Source organism: Lygodium microphyllum, chromosome 12 (genome assembly GCF_053477565.2).
Source record: "Lygodium microphyllum isolate KBCC chromosome 12, Lygodium_microphyllum_v1.1.10, whole genome shotgun sequence".
NCBI lineage: Eukaryota > Viridiplantae > Streptophyta > Polypodiopsida > Schizaeales > Lygodiaceae > Lygodium > Lygodium microphyllum.
The window spans coordinates 96,355,389-96,376,133 of NC_141146.1; the positions used below are offsets into that span (position 1 = coordinate 96,355,389).

General features: G+C 41.8%; 1 protein-coding gene and 1 pseudogene across 5 annotated transcripts in view; one reads left to right on the top strand and one right to left on the bottom strand.

The window, feature by feature from the left end:
* LOC148028066 (endonuclease/exonuclease/phosphatase family protein) overlaps positions 1–20,745 on the bottom strand; it is a 141,477-nt gene that overhangs the window by 50,456 nt on the left and 70,276 nt on the right. For 4 of the 5 annotated variants that reach the window (XM_087689766.1, XM_087689765.1, XM_087689767.1 and 1 more), the window contains one exon: positions 5,879–6,746. In XM_087689766.1, the coding sequence (XP_087545892.1) occupies positions 5,879–6,746 (868 nt within the window). The remainder of the gene's footprint in view (positions 1–5,878; positions 6,747–20,745) is intronic. The other variant, XM_087689764.1, reaches the window with a different exon arrangement.
* On the top strand, positions 12,861–13,591 carry LOC148028067 (uncharacterized; annotated as a pseudogene).

Consider the following 20,745-nt stretch of genomic DNA (forward strand, 5'->3'; position numbering starts at 1 on the left):
GAGTCTTAATCTTGCAACCAGACTGAGTTTCCACAAGTGCACTGAAAGCCAAAAATGCATCATACACTTCTGACTTCTTTTTCAAGCAGTAGACCCAGCAAAAACGTGTAAAGTCATCAATAAATGTTACAAAATAGTAACAACCACCCAATGACTGTGTCTGCATGGGCCCACAAACATCCGAATGCACAAGCTGCAATCTGGCTGTTGCTCTAAAAGCAACATCACGGGGAAAAGAGAAACGATGCATTTTCCCCAAAATGCAACCCTCGCATAAATGCTCAGGAGGTCTCTCCAAGAGAGGTAATCCATCCAACATCTGAGTACGCTATAATAGCATCAAGCTGCCATAGTTTACATCCCCCAAACGAGCATGCCATAACTCTGCCTCTAACATAGCAGGAGTAAGAGTGGATGTCAAATATGCAGACTGATCTACCGAAAGAGCATCCAACTCATATAACCCATGACACAGAGAGCCTGTCAAGACCAATGTCATGTGTTCCTTGTCACGGACCATGCAACGGTCATCATCAAAGGTGACCTGCAAACCACAACGTGCCATAGAAGAAATGGAAAGCAGATTCTTCTTAATGCCAGGCACATACAAAGCATCCTGTAGGCGGAGAATAGAGCCATCAATGGCTGTAAGCTGAATCTCCCCAATACCACGAACAGGGTATGATGCATTATTAGCACACTGAACAGACTTCCCAACGGGAGGTGCACCAAGAGAAGCAAACAAATCTCTACGAGATGTGATATGCCGTGAAGCACCACTGTCAAAGAACCAAGTGTCAGCATCCTCTGTAGAGCTAAATGCTCTATCAGCCCAAGAGACATCATAATTGCAAGTGTAAAAACAATAGTCCCTGGCTGCAACAAAGGACGCGGACTCGCTAGCAGTGGAAGGAGCTGCAGAAACAGACATCCCTGACTCCTTCTTCTTCTCTTTGGCGATGCGTTTCCTGCACTCAGTGATATAGTGGCCAGGCTTCTTGCAGTAATGGCATTTTCCTTTCTTGGCTTGCGTGCCCCCCTGTTTCTGACTTGTCTGTGAAGTGCTACTACTACCAGAACTCTGCGAAGCATTTTTCCCTTGGCTGTTTTTACCCTTCTGCCTTGACATAAAAGCCTGCTCAGAGGCTATACCATCCACACCACTGTTCCGTCTAGTTTGCTCTTCCTCTAGAAGCAAACTGACAAGCTGAATGAAAGTGATGGGCTCTTTCGAAATCCTCATAGTGAGGTTCAAGGCAATATGAAAAGCCAAGTAAGAGGGAGGCAGTGAATTCAATGTCGTAGAAATCAGCTGCGCATCTGAGTAGTACTCATCCACATTCATGAGTTGCTCCCGCAAGTCCTGAATTTTGTTGAGATGATCCTGCATAGAATCACCCTCATTCATCTTTAGAGTCTCTAGCTCTTTCTTCAAGAAAGAGATGCGAGTCTCATTCTTTCCTGCAAACATCTGCTCCAATGTCAACCAAGCTTCTTGTGAAGAAGCTGCTGAACGAATATGAGGAATGATAGAACGCTGAACTGCCAATGCAATCAGCGACATAGCCTGTGCATCCCGTGTATCCCAAGCTTTCTGAGCTGCAGTTCTTGGGGGAAGTGGCTGAGCGGGCTGAGGTGGAGGGGTCTGAGGTTGCCCTCTTGCACGTCCTCCTGGAGGAGGAGTAGCGGGAGCCACAACTCCTGGTCGTGCTTCCTCTCCACTGACATAATCCCACAAATTTTTGGCCACTAATACATTCTTCATCATGAAAGACCAAAGGGAATAATTGTTCCCATCCAATCGGTCTTCCTTGGACACATAGGTGAATACATCTCCTCCCTGATTTGCCATTATTTCCCAAAAGGCAATAGAGCAATGTCAATGCAGTACGGGCTGGAAATCTGCAAATTTCCAGAAATTGCAGCAAACACAAGTCTGCAATTAATGTGCAAAGGGTACTCTGTCAAAAAAAAACTGTCACTGATGCACGCTTCCCAAGGTGCAATTAGTGCTCAGCAGCACTAAAACATCAAAAGCCCCAAATTTTTCTGCCCAAAATTTTTGTCACAAATGTCTGTTACAAAAGCCCCAAAATGTGCATTCAATGTGTCACAGACTGACACAGCACGTTTCCCAATGCTGAAAACTGAACCTGCTGCTGCTGCACGAATCCCTGTGTGGAAATAAAAAATGCAGAAATGTTACCTCTGCAGGTCGAAGACGGGCATGGATCCCGAGACTAGCACGAACCTCGAGGTGGCGCGTCAGAGGCGGCGGCGCCTTAGGGTACTGCACAAATGGCGGACTCCACGGGAGGTGGCGCTGGCTGAGCTGGCGCCTGCCGGAAGCAGAGTGCAGAGGCGACGGCCCTGCACAGGTGGCGTGTAGGTACAGGCGTGCAGGTCCAGGGGCGCAGCAGGCGACAGAGGCGGCGTCAGGCGGAGCAGGTGGCGGGCGCACTTGTCAGGTGGTGTGTCAGACGGAGCTGCGCACAGGTGGCAGCAACCTCTGTAGGTGGCGCGCAGCTGGCGGAGTTGGCGGGGCTGCAGGCGAAGGTACAGGCTGCACGTGCTGTACCAGACAGGTACTGACCAGCTGTACCAGACAGGTACCGATGAGCTGTACCAGACAGGTACCGACGAGCTGTCAGTGCTGACGCAAGTCCTCGGGAACCGAATAGAGCTGCTGACCAGCTCTGATACCAAATGTCAGATGGGAGAGGATCGAGGTGCAGCTGAAGTGCAGTAGACAGTGTGAGAGTGAGAGACAGAGTTGAGCACGATACCCAATGCAATAGTACTGAATAGAGTGTTAGCTGAAAGTACAAATGATAACCCTTATACCTTAGGGTTATCTTAGGGTTATAAGGGGCTGTTCACACCCGAACACAGTAAGTGCCCGTAAGTGTGCACCACAAGCACATACAAAATAGTACACATAATCTGGGGGAAAAAACCTCTCCTACCGAGAGTAAAAAGTGCCCCAGTGTCCTAGTGATCACCCGCACACTCCCATATGAGCATAGGCGTAAGTAAGGCGTGTGAGATACCCAACAGCATAAAGCTCTGGCTTGCAATCAAGTGCCTCGGCCCACCAAATTGAGGAATTGAGTGATATCTCGGCAAGGGGCCCATGAAACTAGCTTTCCTTCTTGAAGAGAATGATAATTATAGCAATCAACAAATAAACATAAATTGAGATACACACTTTACCTTTAAAAATTTTGGACAATGAACACCCTGTTGGCCCCAAAACTAACACCCCTTTCAATATTTCTTTATCTTCAATGCCAATGGATTTATTACAAGCTGAGATTCCACAATCTTCTTGACTAATCCAAAAGCCCCTTGCTAGTCTAACAATCAACAAACAAATTGGCCGATTTGCCCCTTGAATTTCACCCAGGGCTTGCTCTAATTGAACCCCAATAAGCTAAATGCTACCCCAAATTTACAACGGATGGCTTGGCATTTGAATCCCTATCAATACCACAAATTGCAAGTGTTGATTTCAATGTACGATTCCTTCCACTACTGGCACAAATTCCAAGGTAGCTGTTAAACCCTAATTTCTATAAAAATGTAGGGTTTACAGCAAAATTCCCTTTGTTGTTCACCAAATCTAGCAGAGATCTACTCCAAATGGCTGAGATAAAGTGAAATTTCTTGAGAATGGACTCAAGAAGGTGAGAGAAAGCCAGGATGAGAGAAAAATCCGATTTTCTTCATGAGAAAACCCTAAAATTTGCCTATTGCTTGCATTTAATGCACTCACCTACTGCCACGCACCCCCCAAAAAGTTGCCCTTGGAAGGTGTCTCCCTACTATCGCCTGCCCCTGCAACGTCCCAAATGGCTATTGCCAGCAGCCAATTGCTGTTTTTTTTTTTTTTCCGTAAAAGCCAATTGTTGTTCTCTCTCTCTCTCTCTCTCTCTCTCTCTCTCTCTCTCTCTCCAGCTGAAAATTGCCTCAATGGCTGAAACCCAACCCCCAAAAACGTTTTCTCAGTTTACATGGGCATTTTTGCCAATTGGCAGCCTTCTAAACCCATTTTTCAGCAATATCCAACCATTAAATTAATTTTCAGAATTGGATAATTCTGAAAATTAATTTTAGCCCTTCTAAACCTACCCAAAATTAAATGTGCCCATACATAATTAAATTGGTTAGGCCATTTCCAAATTGGAGCGATCCCCAACCTCTGTTGACTGTTAGTCTAGCATTAATTAAGTAATTAATGATAGTCCCTAGTGTCACTACTAACACTTACTGGCCAAATACCTATCCTAGGATCAAAACTCACACCAATTGACTGCCAAAATCCAGTTGGTATAACTTATCGCAACTTTTACCTTTGGCATCCATTGCATTCTTGGGATCCTTGGACCATTACCATGAAATAACAGCCATGTGCATCACATGTGCTAAACAACCTTGCACATTTGATTAGTAACTTAATCGAATGCTATTGGCAAGATTAGAGCATCTCAAAATTTCACATCCCCGTGACAATTGGAAGCACCACTCCAAACAATTTTTCATATTTGATCAGGTAGTAGCACTTGAAGGGAATCTACACTGTGAAGGAAGCAAAATGCAGTCCTCTAGCAATAGGATATCGAAGGTAATGTTGAACGGTAAAGGAAAGGACGACCGGCTATAGAGGGAGTGAAACACAATCGTCAAGGGTGAAGAAAACATAAAAACACACGTATCTGATGTAGGGCTAATAAATAGGACGTAACCTACTGTAAAACAGCCTGAATCTGCTACAGACAAAGCGCGATGATGACGCCACATGAGGGCTGATACAAAATGATGCATGTTGCAAACATCAGGTGGAGATTGACAGAGTGTCAAAAGAAATAAATGTGGGATTAAGAATGAGGGAAGCCATGCTGTATTTATAGGCTTAGAGATTCGGCTCCGTTGTATCAACTTGATTCACTTAGCATGATTCAATGCTTCATAATTCATATTCTTTTGCTGTGTTTTCTTTGAGTTTCTTCTTCTCTTAGTGTTTGCCGCACACTCTATGTTTCTCCCCACAAACCCTACTGCTTCTCAGATATGGTATGAGTGCATACCGTTCCATCACACTATTTTGACATGGTATCAGAGCATACTTGTTATTTTGACATCATTGCCTATCAAAAATATGGAACTGAAAATTACTTATTGTCCTCGTTCTTGGGACCTTATTTTTAAAGTGTCTAATTTTCTAAACTTCCCATTTGGCAGAATTTTCTGAACTTCCCATTACTTCTTATTTTGAAAGTGTCTAATTTTCTGAACTTCCCATTTGACAGAATTGATTGGCTTTTTGGTGTGTTTCAGTCTAGATTGAAGCTTGCTGCCACCTTTTTATTTTGGGTCTGCTAAACTCCACAACTTGGTGACATTTGAGCATGTCATTGTGGATAGCTACCCATGCTTTCAAAGATCTTTGCACCAATCTCAGTCTGATAGTATAGCCCCTAAATGATTGGCTCGACCTCAGTTAGATCTTTTTTATGGGTACTCCTGATACTTCTTTGGCTGCACTTTTTAATAATGCTCAGCCATTTGTATATTGAACATTGACATATAGAAATGCATTTGTAAAACTCAACAAAGCCAAGAGCCCACCCAACCCAACAAACCCCCCCCCCCCCCCAAAAAAAAAAGTGTATGCACACGTGCACACATACCATCCATGTGTCCAACCATTTGGTTTCTCCTTTGTTCCATAAAATCATTTCAATTCAATTTTAATCTCCACCATGGTGGATGAAAGGGATTGGAAGCATGCAATCTACGGTCCCCGGTGCAAGTTGAAACTCTAGGCATTGCAAGAGCAGTGCTTGAACAAAAACTTGAAAGCATTCGCACAATGAACCTGTATAGATCTTGGAGAAAGGCCCTGACCTTGGCACGGGCACAAACATAGAAGCCACGTCCCACATTAGGCCCTGATTTCTTGACTATCCGTGCAACACATGGTTCACCATGGCCCTTGCACATTGGGATACAACGAACCATCAAATCTTGAATCCTTCTCCACTCCATTTGGGCTTTGTCTTGTTTCACATCCGACTCAAATGAAAAGCTTTCATCATCCAGGTTTCTATCTTTCTTCTGTTCATTTCTCTGCCTGAAGCCATCTGTACAGTTGAAAGAATTTCTTGCTTCCTTCATACTAGCAGAGTTCTCTTGCAAGTTACTAGTTTCACAAGAAATGAAGTTCCATTGATTATTTGAAAGGCCTTCAATTTCCTGTCTGTCAGATGAAGTGCTGCTAATGGCTTCTGAATGTGTATAGCAGGTTTCAGAGGAAGTTTCCAATTCAGAAAACTGGGGTATACATTCATTTTGGGAGAACACCCTATGATCCAAGTTCGAAGCAAAGAATGCCTTCAAGCTAGTCTGGCAAGGTTTCTGAACATTCTTCCTCTTGAATTTTGGTGGGGCTTTTGTTTTCTGAACTGTGGACTTCGCAGAGCAACTGACTGATCTGACAAGTTCCCAGTTCTGCTTGTCTGAACCACTTATGGTACCATTTGCATTCCCATGGATAGAAAAGCCTTGGAATCCCATTGTCTTTTTGCCAATATGAAGATTGTGTGACTTGTTCACATCTTGTTCTGTGTCATTGCTAAGCTTTCCAGTGGGAGAAAAAACTTCTGATTCTGAATAAACTCTGTGGCACAAGTTTTGGTTCAACTCATTTCCATTACTGGAAACTGTTCTCTTTTGAAGTAAGATATCTGCAAGATAGCAGGTAAAACATCAGAAAAAATAGTGGCAAAATGCCTTTCTAAAGAAATAAAAGAAGGTATCAAACAACTTTTTAAGAACTCTTCTTTCCAAGGATAAAAGGATTTAGCTTGTCACTTTTACAGTAGATGAAAGCATGTTGATATGATATCAGGTCGATAGTAAAGAACAGATGGGTAAAGCTAATGTAGCTAAATGGATAAAGAGAAAATCTTCATACCAATATCCAAATAAACCAAAAGCCTCCAGCTAAAGTCAAGATGATCACAACATTGTGAATATCAAGTCTAGCGTCAAGATTGAGGAGATCAATGTAGTGCACCCTAATATATTTGATGATATTATCTTGGTAGCTTCTTCTTTGGATGCTTCGCAGTTGATTGATGTTTTGTTAGGATATACTCTATGTTGGTGACTACTCATAGGGAGTGGTTTCACTCCTATTGCAGTATGACTAGATCTATCCATTTGGGTAATGACTTGGCATTGGAGATAGTTGGTATTCGTGATGTCCCTTTTGATTCAAACAATATGTTTACTCCTCATGAAGTATGTCATATACCGACTCTCATGAAGAGCCTCGTCTCTACCAGGACCTTGGATGATGCAAGTTATGTTGTCTCTTTTGGGCCTCACAACTTGCTCCGTAAGGATCTGATACAGGAGAGACATCGGACTACCGTGGAGTCCACAAACTATACGAGATTACACGAGCCAAGTACAATCTTATGCTTTGGTTCACAGCTACTAGAAGGTAAACCTTTGTTATACCCTTTAGATTCGGTACACAAATCTACTATTTTTGCAAGGACCAACTCTCCATGTGGAACAAGCCATTCCACTTCAGATACCAGCATGGAGTACAAGCCTCTATTTTCTACCCATCCATTCACTCCCGAATCAAGTATGCCCATTTATACTTCATCTTACTTAAATTCTACTTGCAAGATTTTTATGATACTTAGGAGAAAGAAATTATTCAATCAATCCACAATAGTGTAAGTCACAAAAAGGGTCATTATCTTTATATAAACACAAGAAAATATACTTATAAGAAAAAATCTATAAGCCCTTTTTAAGTCTTTCTTCTCCTACTCCTTCAAGTTTTGCTTCTTAAGGTCACCAAAAACAAAATCAATCAAGTGAATCACAAGGGACTTTCAATCAGCTCTCAAACCCAAGTGGCAAAAAGTACCTAAGAAAAATAGGTATTGCTAACTCCACCAGAAGGCTGACCATTTTGATGACAAGTGTTCATCAAGGACAAGAGATACACAACCTAAATCCAAGAATCAAGCCTCCGTCCCTCAGTCGTTAAGCCCCAACAAGGGAGACACTAAGATGATAATCAATACAAGGGACACTAGAGGACTCAGACCCACATTGCCACCGGTCAGCCATCACAACTAGCTTCATTCTTAAATCCAAAGGGCATGTTTGATTGGTTGCTAGACGACAAGTCTACCTAGTTACTATAGAGACATGGGAGGATGTGAGCTTAGTCCATTCTTGAGTTACCTCCTAACAAGGTGACCGCATAGACCCACTTTACCCAACCGAGCACACCTTTACCTCTTTCTATTGTGAATAGTAGAGCCACCCATTGCATGACCCCCATCCAAGACATTTTGGTCTCTTGAGCCCTTGCAGCTAGTAATGCCTAATATGAAAACAATTCCTTAGTTAAGATCCATGGTCTATGTCCCGTTAAGTTTGATATTGAGATGAGGGCCGAGATCTCACTTCACGAGACAATATATACTATATCCTCTAGCTTAGAGTGAATCTTTTATCTCTTTAGCAACTTTGCCAATTAAGGTGAGCACTCTTCTTCATTGTGACCACAATCAAGGTCATAGACTCTCACACTAGTATAGTGATTGCTCGTGCAGCGAGGCACAATCTAGTGGCCTCTATATGATGGCTCGGTTACTCTCCCAATTGACTACAGAGAGCTCTAAGTTCCACCATTTCCGAGCTTTAGCCACCACAAGGAGCCTACGAATAATAAGCATCTTTGGCGTTTCACTTTAGATACCTTGAGTATGACTCTCTTTACAAGTCACATTGTCAAATGATTAAGGACCTTCCACACCTTAAACTATCCAAGGATGTCGATAGAGTCTGTCAACTCAAAAATTAGCACCACACATCATTTCCTCAACAAACCACAAATAGAGCAAAGGAGCCCCTTAGATTGATTCATGTTGTTCTTTGTGGGATATCATCCACTAACGTCCTTAATGGCACATTATATATTTTTAAAATTCTAGATGACTATTCAAGATATATGTGGGTGTATTTCTTAAAACGAAAATTTAACGCTTTCACATACTTCTCTACATAGATTCATCTTGTATAAAATCAAAGGGATTGTCATATAAGAACATTTAGAAGTGATAGAGGTGGTGAGTTTACCTCCCACAAGTTTTTGGAGTTCTTACATAAGCACGACATTTCTCGCTAGCTCCCTTCTACCAACTCCCCCTCTCATAATGGAGAGCGTAGGAATCAGATTGTGATAAGCATGGCATGCCCTATGCTATTTGCAACAAAGCTCCTCAAGTGCTTTTGGGCTGAGGTTGTTAACACATCCATGTACATCGTCCAACCAGTGCGACAATCCCTTCGAAGATCCCCTTCAAGGCATTCTTTGGCACTCAGCCTCTCATCTCGCACTTCAGAGTCTTTGAGTGTCATGCTTACACATATACTCCTAATGATAAGATAAGAAAGCTGGATCCCCAAGCTCATCTCTTGATTTTTGTACGATACTCCTACGATGCAAAAGTCTATTGCTTGTTCAATCCTCAAACAGACAAGGTGATTCCCTAGACAGATTAGTTTTTTATGAGAGGGATATAGTATAGCCCATTGCACCAACCTCCAAGAGGATTCCTTAGCCTACTTTATCAAAGGTAGTGCCATTTAAGTTGGGTCTACTATCCGCTCCCACGCCTCCTCCCAAGGATGCACTATTTTGTTGCTACTAGCAAACCATGCAAGATTTGGGGATCCTTCCATTGGATTCCACCCTAGGAGGGCCCAAGAAGATCTACCTAGCATGCAACTATTGCTGCATATGCATGTCTTTATAACCAATTACATAGTACACTCTAACCCAAAGAGTTAGCAAGAGGCTCTACAGAATCCCCAATGGCGTCGGGCCATGAAAAAGAAGCTTGAGAGCACGGATTGGAACAAAACTTGGACCTTGATGGATCATTCTCGCTACAAGAAGCTAGTTGGTTCTAAGTGAATCCTCAAGACCAAAATGAAAGTTGGTGGAACTTACACAAATACATACCTCATCTTGTAGTGTAAGGTTTTTAACGGAAGCATGGTATAGATTATAAAGAGACCTTTACACCCACAATGCTATTGGCATCACTCCGCCTATTAGTAGTACTAGCCACTCACCACAATTGGCTGATCTATCAAATGGACATCAAAAGTGACTATTTGACTGGTTATCCAGAGGAAAAAGTACATATAAAGCAGTCTTCCGGATTTTCTTTTGCGAACCATAAAGATAAAATCTTCTTTTATGGAAAGCTCTCTATGGGCTGAAGCAAGCACCACAATCATAGTTCCATAGAATGGATGAGTTCCTATGAACTCATCGTTTTCATTCTACCCCTAATGACCCAAACTTATATGACCGATCTACTTCAAAGAGAGTCAGCTATATCTTATTGTATATTGATAATTCACTTATTACAAGCTTAGATTCTACTACCATTGCAGGTATTATAGTCCATCTTAGCTCTACATTTGAGATGATTGACATCGATCAAATGTCTTTTTTTTGTATGGAGATAGTTCAATCTAGGGATTCCATTTTTATTTCATTTTCAGTCATAGTAGCAAAGAGACATATTTCTTTGAGGTTGAAACTTATGAAATGTTTCTTCAAGTAATAAAAAATAGTGACAATGCCTCTCAATTTGAAAATTTCACAAAGTGTTGAGAGAAATGCAATGCCTGAACTTGGACAAGGCACGCAGCATGGGCAGCAAGCTGAGAATGAGAAAAATGAACAAGAAGTGCGTCCTTCTAGGCCTCTTGATGTTGGGAATAAAGGCCTCGTGCCTTCAAATGTGCTCGGATGTGATCACACCCTTAGCACTTGTACTTACACATATATATCTATCGAAAAACCTAAAGTGGTACACTTGTCATTGTACCTACAAACGTGCACACTCTTTGCTCTCTCTCTCTCTCTCTCTCTCTCTCTCTCTCTCTCTCTCTCTCTCTCTGTGTGCACGTAACGACTGACTGTCTCAATCTTCGTGCCTAACCCATCACTACACTGGAAGCTCATGATCAATAAGAGGAAGAGGAAATTGATGACTAATTTCAGGATTAGTTGAGGACAGTAGCCGAAATGTTTGTGCAATTGGCAAATGATCCTTAGTTTAAGTGCTTTTTGAACTCCTCAAAGGAAAGTAGCAAAGGCAACAAAAGAAATTTGTCTTCAAGAACTTCAGGATAGGCTGACAATGAGATACACCAAAGGAAAAGCAAATGCAATAGCATGATGTTCCAAATGTGAGTAGTGAGTATACGTAAATGATGCTAGTAGGACAATTGATGCATATGCAAGGCCAACTCAAAAGTGTCAAATTCCAATCCAATGCTTTTGGACAACAAGGCATGTATACCAATGTGGATCACACAAGGTATTTTGGTGGTGGTTGGCTTTCTAAGCAATGGCTTATAATGCTTTAGCCATGGGGATGCAAGCACCAAATGTATTTGGTATGCAACCACCAATACAAGATATGCAAGGCCCAATGTATATGATATGACAAGTGGGATACAAAATTCTATGTATAGTAATATCGACATGATGCTTGGGACATAAGATAGTATATTTAGCAATGCACAACATCCAAGATTAGATGGTAACATTTGCATTTTGAGTTTAAGTGAATTTTATGCTTCCTATAACTAGTGCCTTGTAAGCTTATTTACCACCCTATTTAAAAAGGAAGGTTAGTTTCATAAAGCGCCATCAACTTGAGTTTAGTTTAAGCAAATGTTTGCGTCTACATGGTTGAGGAGTACCTTTGAAGTTAATGTAATGACCACATGGCATAACTTCAATGCACAGCAATGCAAAAAATCGGATTAGTGTAACAAAAAGCTTTGGGAGGTGTCACGAGTTCTGATGGGCCGGAACAAATAGTTTGACTGTGACAACAATCTAATACCAATCAGATGGTGGCATACAAAGCTAGAGAGAGAGTTGACACGGGTAGTCAAACCACTCTAGTCGTTCATCAAATGGCTATCAGGATTGACTGGTCCATTGTCTCAAAATGGACAAGCCACGCTGTATATTTCTAGCTCTCCATGTGGAACAAAGGACAACCAACGCATTGGTGATTAAGCCACGTTGGGTTGTAGAGAGAGAAGGGAGGAGAGAAAGACTAGATGGCAATCCAGAGAGATGATATGCAAACAGATTAAGGCTAGCTAGAACAACTCTTATTGGGTGAAAGATAGATTAACCATGGCTTTGGAGGGGTCTTCCTTTTGTAGCTGGAGAGCGTAGTCTAATCTGCCTATCCAACCTTTTTATAAACCTTTCCTAGTCCACTAGGGAATTCTATCTTCTCTCACCCTTCTTTGATTTCTTTCATCTCTCCTCTCTCCTCTCTCTCTTTCATCTCTTCTCTCTTCTCTCTCTTTCATCTCTCCTCTCTCCTCGTCGTAGACACAAATTTACTAAATATTCTCTATCGATGGAGAAACCCCTAGTGTCCATGATATCCAGGATAATCATATGTAAGGCCTCAGCGCCACACGAGATCATCAAAGCCGAGCTAGCAGCTACACCGATTGTAGTAGAGGCCCTGATCCGAGCAGCCGCATACATACATAGCCTATGGGACTTACCCAGACTCAGATATGCACGGTTGGCTCTTGAGTCCTCCAGGCAGCTTGCCAGAGAGGGTAATACTTCATGTTGGTATGTACATATGTCGGCCTCGTTTGAGCTGCATGGCTTTAGCATGGACAAGTTACCCCCCTTCCACTACTCCCTTGATGCACCATCTCTTGATCTAAGCAGGTTAGAGATCCGCAAGATCATCAAGATGGATCTTACCCAGTTGGATATCAGGCGAACATGGTTGATGCCAGGGCACGAGCTAGGGACAAAGATGGCTTTCTACCGTGTGCATTTCCTTCATACTATAGATGATGGATTTATTGTTTGCCCAAGATACATGGACACCCACCTTTCCCATGGGATCAGATGTACTATTGGCCAATTGCGCACCTCCTCACATCAACTAGAGATTGAGACTGGCAAATATAGATCCATCCCACCAGTGGAGCGCATATGCCAGATATGCCAATTAGAACCAGAGACAGAGGAGCATTATATTTGGCGCTGCCCAGCATTTTATGAGGTCCGTGGTCGTTTCCATTGTCTCTTTAGAGACAGATTTGGACCACTATCCACAGCCATGGATTTTACCAATCAGCAATGCCTTGGCCTCTTTCTTCTTGAGATACGACGGCTTCGTGACATGCGCCTCAAAAGTACAGCTGCCCCACGACATCGAGGCCCCTCACAGAGGCAGTTCACAGACTTCTTTGCAAAGGAGACTCAGAAGACTTCAACACAATTACAGCATAGTCCACACGAGAGCCTCTCTCACCGCCACAGTCCACACACAGACAAGGAGTACTGATTGATCGAGCCGTTCAGCTTACCCGATCCAGACGTCCTAGGTCTCGGCACAGACACCGACGACACCTTCATAGGCGGATATAGGGGATTATTGCTCAAGCTAGAGCTAGGTCCTCCATACCCACATGAGATTGTACCATTTGGAGCTCATTGTTACTAGATAGAGCTCTATGTTTTACACATAGCTATAGTTAGTTTCCTTTCTTATTTTGCTTTGTGCTACATACATATTTTGGCCAGACAGTTGTACCATCATACACATGATTGTAACTCCTGATCTCATAGGTCATTTTGGCCTTTCGTAGACATTAATATATCATTTCATTTCCTCCCCCCAAAAACCTCCTCTTACCAATACCATGACTTCTCATGGGGTGTCTCCTTTTGATATACCCATTTCCACTGAACCTCAACAAATGGATACCCATCCCCGACTAAAACACACACACGGACACCACCCCAAAGCCTCTTTTTCATTCAAATCCGATGGAGATTTGTTCCTTATGGCGATTCTCCAAGCTCAAGTCAGAGAAATGCAGCAATAGTTCGTCGAGCTGTACACTCCCCATTTTCCATTTGTACCCGCAGCCATGAGGATGCTATCTCTTCAATTCCAACCTAATTCCAACCTAATCTCTTTAAAGGGAGAAAAAAAATGTAATGAGACGTAAAGCATGCAAAATTTAAATAGCTATTGAACACGAGGACTTTCAGCATATGAGTTTCAGTGCTATCATGGCCACATGTATTTTTAAAACCTCACTTAAAATGTGGATTAATTTTTAATCACATGGCTAAGTAAATATTACATATGTGAGATGTAACTAGGATTAGAGTAAATTTATAAACCGGGACCTGAGAAAATCACACGGTGTCAGAGGCAAAACTTGCTATAAGTTATGCTGCACAAATACTTGGTGGTATCTAGCGCTAGTTGTTGGCCTAGGTTATTCATTTGGCCATAAGTGTCAGTTGGTGACACTAGAGAAGTGGCATTTAATGATACCTAACGCCAATCTAATGGTCAAAGATGGCGTAGAGACACTCGAGAATGGATGTTGCCTAGCCAATTTAATTATTGGCCAGTCAGATTATTTTTCAGGGCACCGAAATAATTATTAGATTAATTTTCAGTATTTAAAGACTGAACATTATTATTTATTTATGAATAATGCTGGAAAAACCATCTGGGACGGCTACCACTTATCAAAAATGTCCATGCAAGACTGAAAAACGTCTTTAGAGGCTGGAGAGAGACATTTTTAGTGTATTCAGCCTGCAAGAGAGAGGGAGCAGTTGCCGTTGGTCCAATTTGCACCCATAGGAGGACCTTCTAAGGCAACCAAGGGCACAAAAAGACCAATCAATAACAAGTGACAGCATCTACAAGTTGTTGAGACAAAGCAACAGCAATAAATGATTGATTTTCTTCAGTTCTTTGCATCTACAAGCTATTGAGACAGGGCAGCAACAGTAAATGACAGATTTTCTTCAGGTCTTCACGAAGAAAGTCTGAATTTTCTCTCTCCTCAGCATTCTCTCTCATCTCCCAACCTTTCTATAACCTTGCTCCAAAGATTACAACATTGAGATCACCAGAAGCTGAGAAATTTCAGATTTGTCTACTGTAAACCCTAATTTGCAACAGAAATTAGAGTTTAGCAACAGCCTTGGGAAGCATGCCAAAAATTGGAAGCTCCAAGACTTGGATTCAACAAGGCTGAAGCTATTTTTAGCCTATTCGAGTGGAGGGACCAACAAATCATTGAATTTGGGGAATTTTCCATCTCCATCAAAGCAGATGAAGGCCAATTGATTGCCCGAATCAAGGGGCAAATCAGCTTGAAGACTTGCTGGCCATTTTGGACAGCAAGGGGAGTTGGAATAGTGAAAGGGATTGGGAGAATCCCATTGTACATCAACTTCTTCTTCAATTAAGTTAAATCAATATCAAAAGGGGTGCCAGTTTTGGGACCAATAGGATGTCCAATGTCCGAGATTATATAGTAAAGTGTGCATTTCAGTTTTGTGAATTTGTTAATTATTGTGGATAGTGCTTAATCAAGTTATTTACCACCCTATTCGAGGAGGATTTCAAGTGCTCTGTATGTGGTCGCCATCTCCAAAGCTCTTCATCAATTGATGTCAATAGCATTCTTGGCATGCCATGGTTCTTTTATAAATACTCGTATATTGATTATAAAAATCATATACTTTTTTTGAACCTAATGATCATTTCCATGTGATCGAGGGTTGTTTACCCTTCAAGATCACAAAAAATAATATGCACACAATGTCAGCAATGGAATTTACTCAATGTTTCTGTGATCAAGTATTACTACTTACATTTGTTTTATTGAGAAACCTCAATCATATGATTCTCAATGTAATTCAATTTCTTTTAATAATAATCTTAGTATGAATTCAAATGTAAGTGAGTATGCCGATGTCTTTTCGTCCAAGCTTCCCGACACAACCCTCATCTTGCAGGACCTTAGATCATAAAATTAAGCCGTTCACCGGTAGCCATCCCATCTCTCAACAACCTTATAGATTTAGCGCAAAAGAGGAGGGTGAAATAGCTGGACAACTTCAAGACTATTTAGCTAAGGTTTTTATTGAGCCGAGTAAATCTCCATGGAATATTGAGCTTAAAAAATGCATTACATACTCATTTGCCTCTTAAACAATCCCAAAACATACTTATTTAATGAAAAAAAGTTCACAATTCGAGAGAGTTTCTATAAAACCCTAATTTGGGAGGATCCATACACATCTATAAATAGACAAGCTGCCATGTTCATCTCTTTTGTACAAGTTTCTTACCCTTGCATGTAAATTTTGGCCATTGGCAGTCCAACCTTCGCGATTGCTACCATCACTATATCTACCCCTCCAACTAGCTGGCAACTTTTTGCATGCTGCCGCCTGCTACTTGGTGATCATCCATTGTTACATTTGGACCTTCCCTACCATTGCTAGCTAACAGACACTATGTTACTACTTGGGTTTACATTCCAGCTGCCCAGGCAACAGGTATACATCATCAAGCGGCTGTTCCACTGCTATGTTTGCATTTTTTGGCTACAGCTTGTTATCATCACCCCTTCTACTGCTTGCATTTGCAGCTTCTAGCTACCACGTGCCTCCTCCAGCATCTTCTCTGTTGTCGCTAGGCTCTCCTACCTCCACTTGGATCTGTGTTTAATTGTTTCTTCACTCCGACACTCCAACTCATGGTCACAGTATTTGGAATCTATCTTTGGTGGACGTCACTCTCCAACACTATTGATCTGCCCTCGGGTACTCTGTAAACTCTTACATTCATTTACAGTTTTTATTCGCTTCAATGTTTTCTCTCTCCTTCTATTTGTGTTTGTTTCTATGTTTGAGTTTTGAGTTTTGCTTTTAGGATTTGAGTTTTGCACGTCAATGTGTATCAGTGTGTTTCTGTCATGGATGTACACTTGTGTGTTTCGTCAGTGTATACCCTAGCAACTACTCCATAGTTCTATTCACATGGTATCAAATCCGATGCTCCTGTAAAGAGTATCCTACGGATATTGTGAAGTGCTAGTTTTTGTGCGAGGCACACGAACGACTTGTAACTAAATCACAATGTCTTAGTCACCTTCTTCTCGGGACCTTATGATGTCTTATCAGGTTTCTCCATCACTAGAAGCTCTAAGGAGGCATTATGGACTTGGCGAGGAAGACCACACCCCACCTTCATCTTCACCTTCTTTTTTTTCTCCTATTCCAAATTTCACTCTCATGTCAAAGGAGGAGTTTCAAGAGTACTTATATATCACACATAGTCAAACTTATTACCCCTCCTACCAACTTTGCTACTCCATTCGGACAAGTTGGTGAGGTCAGCCACCTCTTCGATCATGAAGAATATACAACATTTGGGACGACTGGCAACCCATCTTCCTCATCTCAACCAGGCTCAAGTTCGTACAACCACTTTGAGTCATATGAATCAAGATGCTCTTCTATTTCTCATTTTGGTGTGTGGGATCTAGATGATTTTCTGTATATAAGCTTCAATAGAGAGGGCTCTCGGAACAAACATCCTTCATCAAGTATAACTACCTCTTCTGTTTCATTTGAGTATGTAAGGTACTCTTCTCAAATCCCTCCCATCCCACCCTCTTCTAGCCCACACCTCGCTTTCCTCTCTTCTTCATTCCAAAATCTTGGATTACACTCCACATCCGCATCCTCCACTTGGAGTTGTGTCAGAGAGAGAACTAGGGAGAGAAGAAGAGGAGAGAGAAAGACTGCAGAGGAGAGAGAAAGACTGCAGGAAGAGAGAGAAATAGAGTGACGAGGAGAGAGAAAGACTAGAATTGGAGAGAGAAAGACAGGAAAGATGAAGTAACCATGGAAGCTTGGAGCAAGAAGGGAGAGAAAGATTGTAAATGTATTGATATGTCAAAAAGATATGAAAAATTACAACTTCTCTCCTTATATACCAGTGTCAGTGTGACATGGCATATTATTAACATTCTAAGTATTGCTGTTTTGCTTCAGGAGCATGGAGTAATTGCATTTGAAAGCCGTAAGCTTACTGATAAGGAGATGGCCATGAATGTTTATGATCAGGAAATGTTGGCTATTCTGCATGCAATCAAGAAATGGCACCATTACTTATATGGCAGCCGATTCAGAGTGCATAGTGATCATCGCGTACTCAAGTATTTCCTTACTCAGTCAAATCTTACTCCAAAGCAACGACGATGGGTAGCAACATTACAAAATTATGACTTTGACATCACTCATACAAGGGGCAAAGATAACATAGTGGCTGATTCTCTCTCTCTGTGGTATTGTAAGAAGCTGGGAATACTTAGAATGTTAATAATATGCCATGTCACACTGACACTGGTATATAAGGAGAGAAGTTGTAATTTTTCATATCTTTTTGACATATCAATACATTTACAATCTTTCTCTCCCTTCTTGCTCCAAGCTTCCATGGTTACTTCATCTTTCCTGTCTTTCTCTCTCCAATTCTAGTCTTTCTCTCTCCTCGTCACTCTATTTCTCTCTCTTCCTGCAGTCTTTCTCTCTCCTCTGCAGTCTTTCTCTCTCCTCTTCTTCTCTCCCTAGTTCTCTCTCTGACAAGTGGTATCAGAGCTTCAGTCTTTGATCCATTATTTTCTTCCATTTTCACTCCTATTTTCCTATTTCAAAACCAATTTCAGACAAAAATGGTACAAGACAGTGACTAGTGGAGTGCTGCAGGACAACTACAGTTAGCAATGACTACATCTGGAGTTATTCAAGGTCAGATATGGCGGGTAAAGGCTTAAATGGCTGGACGTCATCAAATTTTATGCAAAAATGGAGGTAACTAGGGTAAAGAATGGTTAACCGGGCTTAGTTAGAGACTAAACTACAGTTACTTTTCAAAAGAGGTCTTCCTTTCCTCTTTCCTCAAGCTCTGCCCAAGCTTTCATGGAGTTTGCTGGCTGAGATCTCTTCTTTTCTCACTGATCTTTGCTCTCCATCAACAATGGCCTGCATAATGGCACTCTAGACATCAAATGCAACAAGTGGAGTACCAATCATGCCCTGTAGAAGCTGCCACGTGGCCTGGACAGCAGCCCGAAATTTGCGCTGATTTTTCCAGCCCTGTTCTCCTCCAGTTCTCAGCCAATCTTCAGCTATGGTGCTTCTAATTCATCATTGGCAGTGATTCCTTCAAGGTTTTGGTGTGTTTACTCCAAAATAGAACCATATTTCTCAGCTTTTCACTCTCTTGAAACCCTACATGAACAGTCCATGGGCAGCCATGAAAGCTTCAGCCCAAGCTTCCATTTCTTGACAATTTCTTGAAGATTCTTCATCCTTTTGGCCCGTGGAATCATTTCAGCAAGGATTCTTCAACAAATTGCAAGGATTAAGCACGGGATTGCTTAAGATTGAAGATCAAGAGCTTCTATGGAGCAAAAATTTGGGGGAAACGGGTTTAATGCTTCAATTTCAAGCATTTGAAGCTTCAAGATTGGTCTCTACCATCAGATAAGCAAGCTTCTTGGATTATTTTGCTAACATTGGACAACCGGGAGCCCTATCAAGCATTTGGCAAGTTATTTTCAGCCATGTCAAGGTATTTCTCTTCAATTTTTAATCTCTCTCATTAATCCAATTGCTGAGCTTAAGCCATTTGACTGAGAGATTAAAGAATTGAACATTTTCATCAAATTCTCAGCCAACCTTTGCTTGAATTCATCTATTCATGAATGCAATGCTTGTCTAATGCATATTAGTTTCAATCAGTGAATGAAGGGCCTTAATCTGAGATTTCAGCATAACATTTGAATCCTATAGACTGAATACATTGATTGATTCCTTTGCTTACTCTAATCCAATTGATTGGTTGATTCTCTTTTGCCTAAATTGGAAAATTGTAAAGGGTAAGTACTAGCAATCAGTGAGTCACTGAATTGCATAGGTAAAACCCTTCTCCCATCTCAAGTTCTTTTATCTCAATCAATTGCATCTCATGAAAGGCTGAATGAATATTTTCCAAATGCATATCATGCTGATTGCTTAGTACACTAGCCTCTGCCATGTTGATATTCCCACCGAGGAAAAAGGTGGATGCCGGGGGAGATAGTGGGACAAAAGAGAGGTGACCCTCCCTCACTATCGAAGATCCCGAAGGGGTGCAACCAACCGACCCGGGGGGAACTTTGCCCACCTCCCGGTGATTCGGAGCCCGTGTAGGGAGCCCGTCCTGCCGTTTTATCCCTCACACAGGTACAGCGAGTGGATAATTGAAGATTGAAGACTTTCCAACAACTCAAGTACCTATTGGAGTAAAACAGGGTAAAACAGGGCATTTTCAGGTTACCCACAGGGTATTTACAGGTGGATACAGGTACACCCTTTGATACTGAAGTACAGGTGCAGGTACTACAGGGTACCCACAGGTCCTATATACCCCTTTGCAGGGTTTGGTAGCCTTTGGAGGTTACTTTCTTGCATTACAGGGTCAAAACAGGGCACTTACAGGTTTAAACAGGGTGCAGGACTGGACAGTTCAGACTCTGAAAGTCAGTTACAGAATTTTCTGTCCTAAACCTGTTATAGCGTGCTATAGCTCATCTCGAAGAGGGCATTGTAAGCTTCGATTCGCACAAAAAAGTTTTGCAATCGGAGTTTTCTAGCCAAAGTTATAGCCGTTTTACTGACAGGGGGTACTGCAGGACTGCACTAGTATGGCAGGGCATAAAGGCAAAAATAAGGTCCAGGAGGACTATGCACAG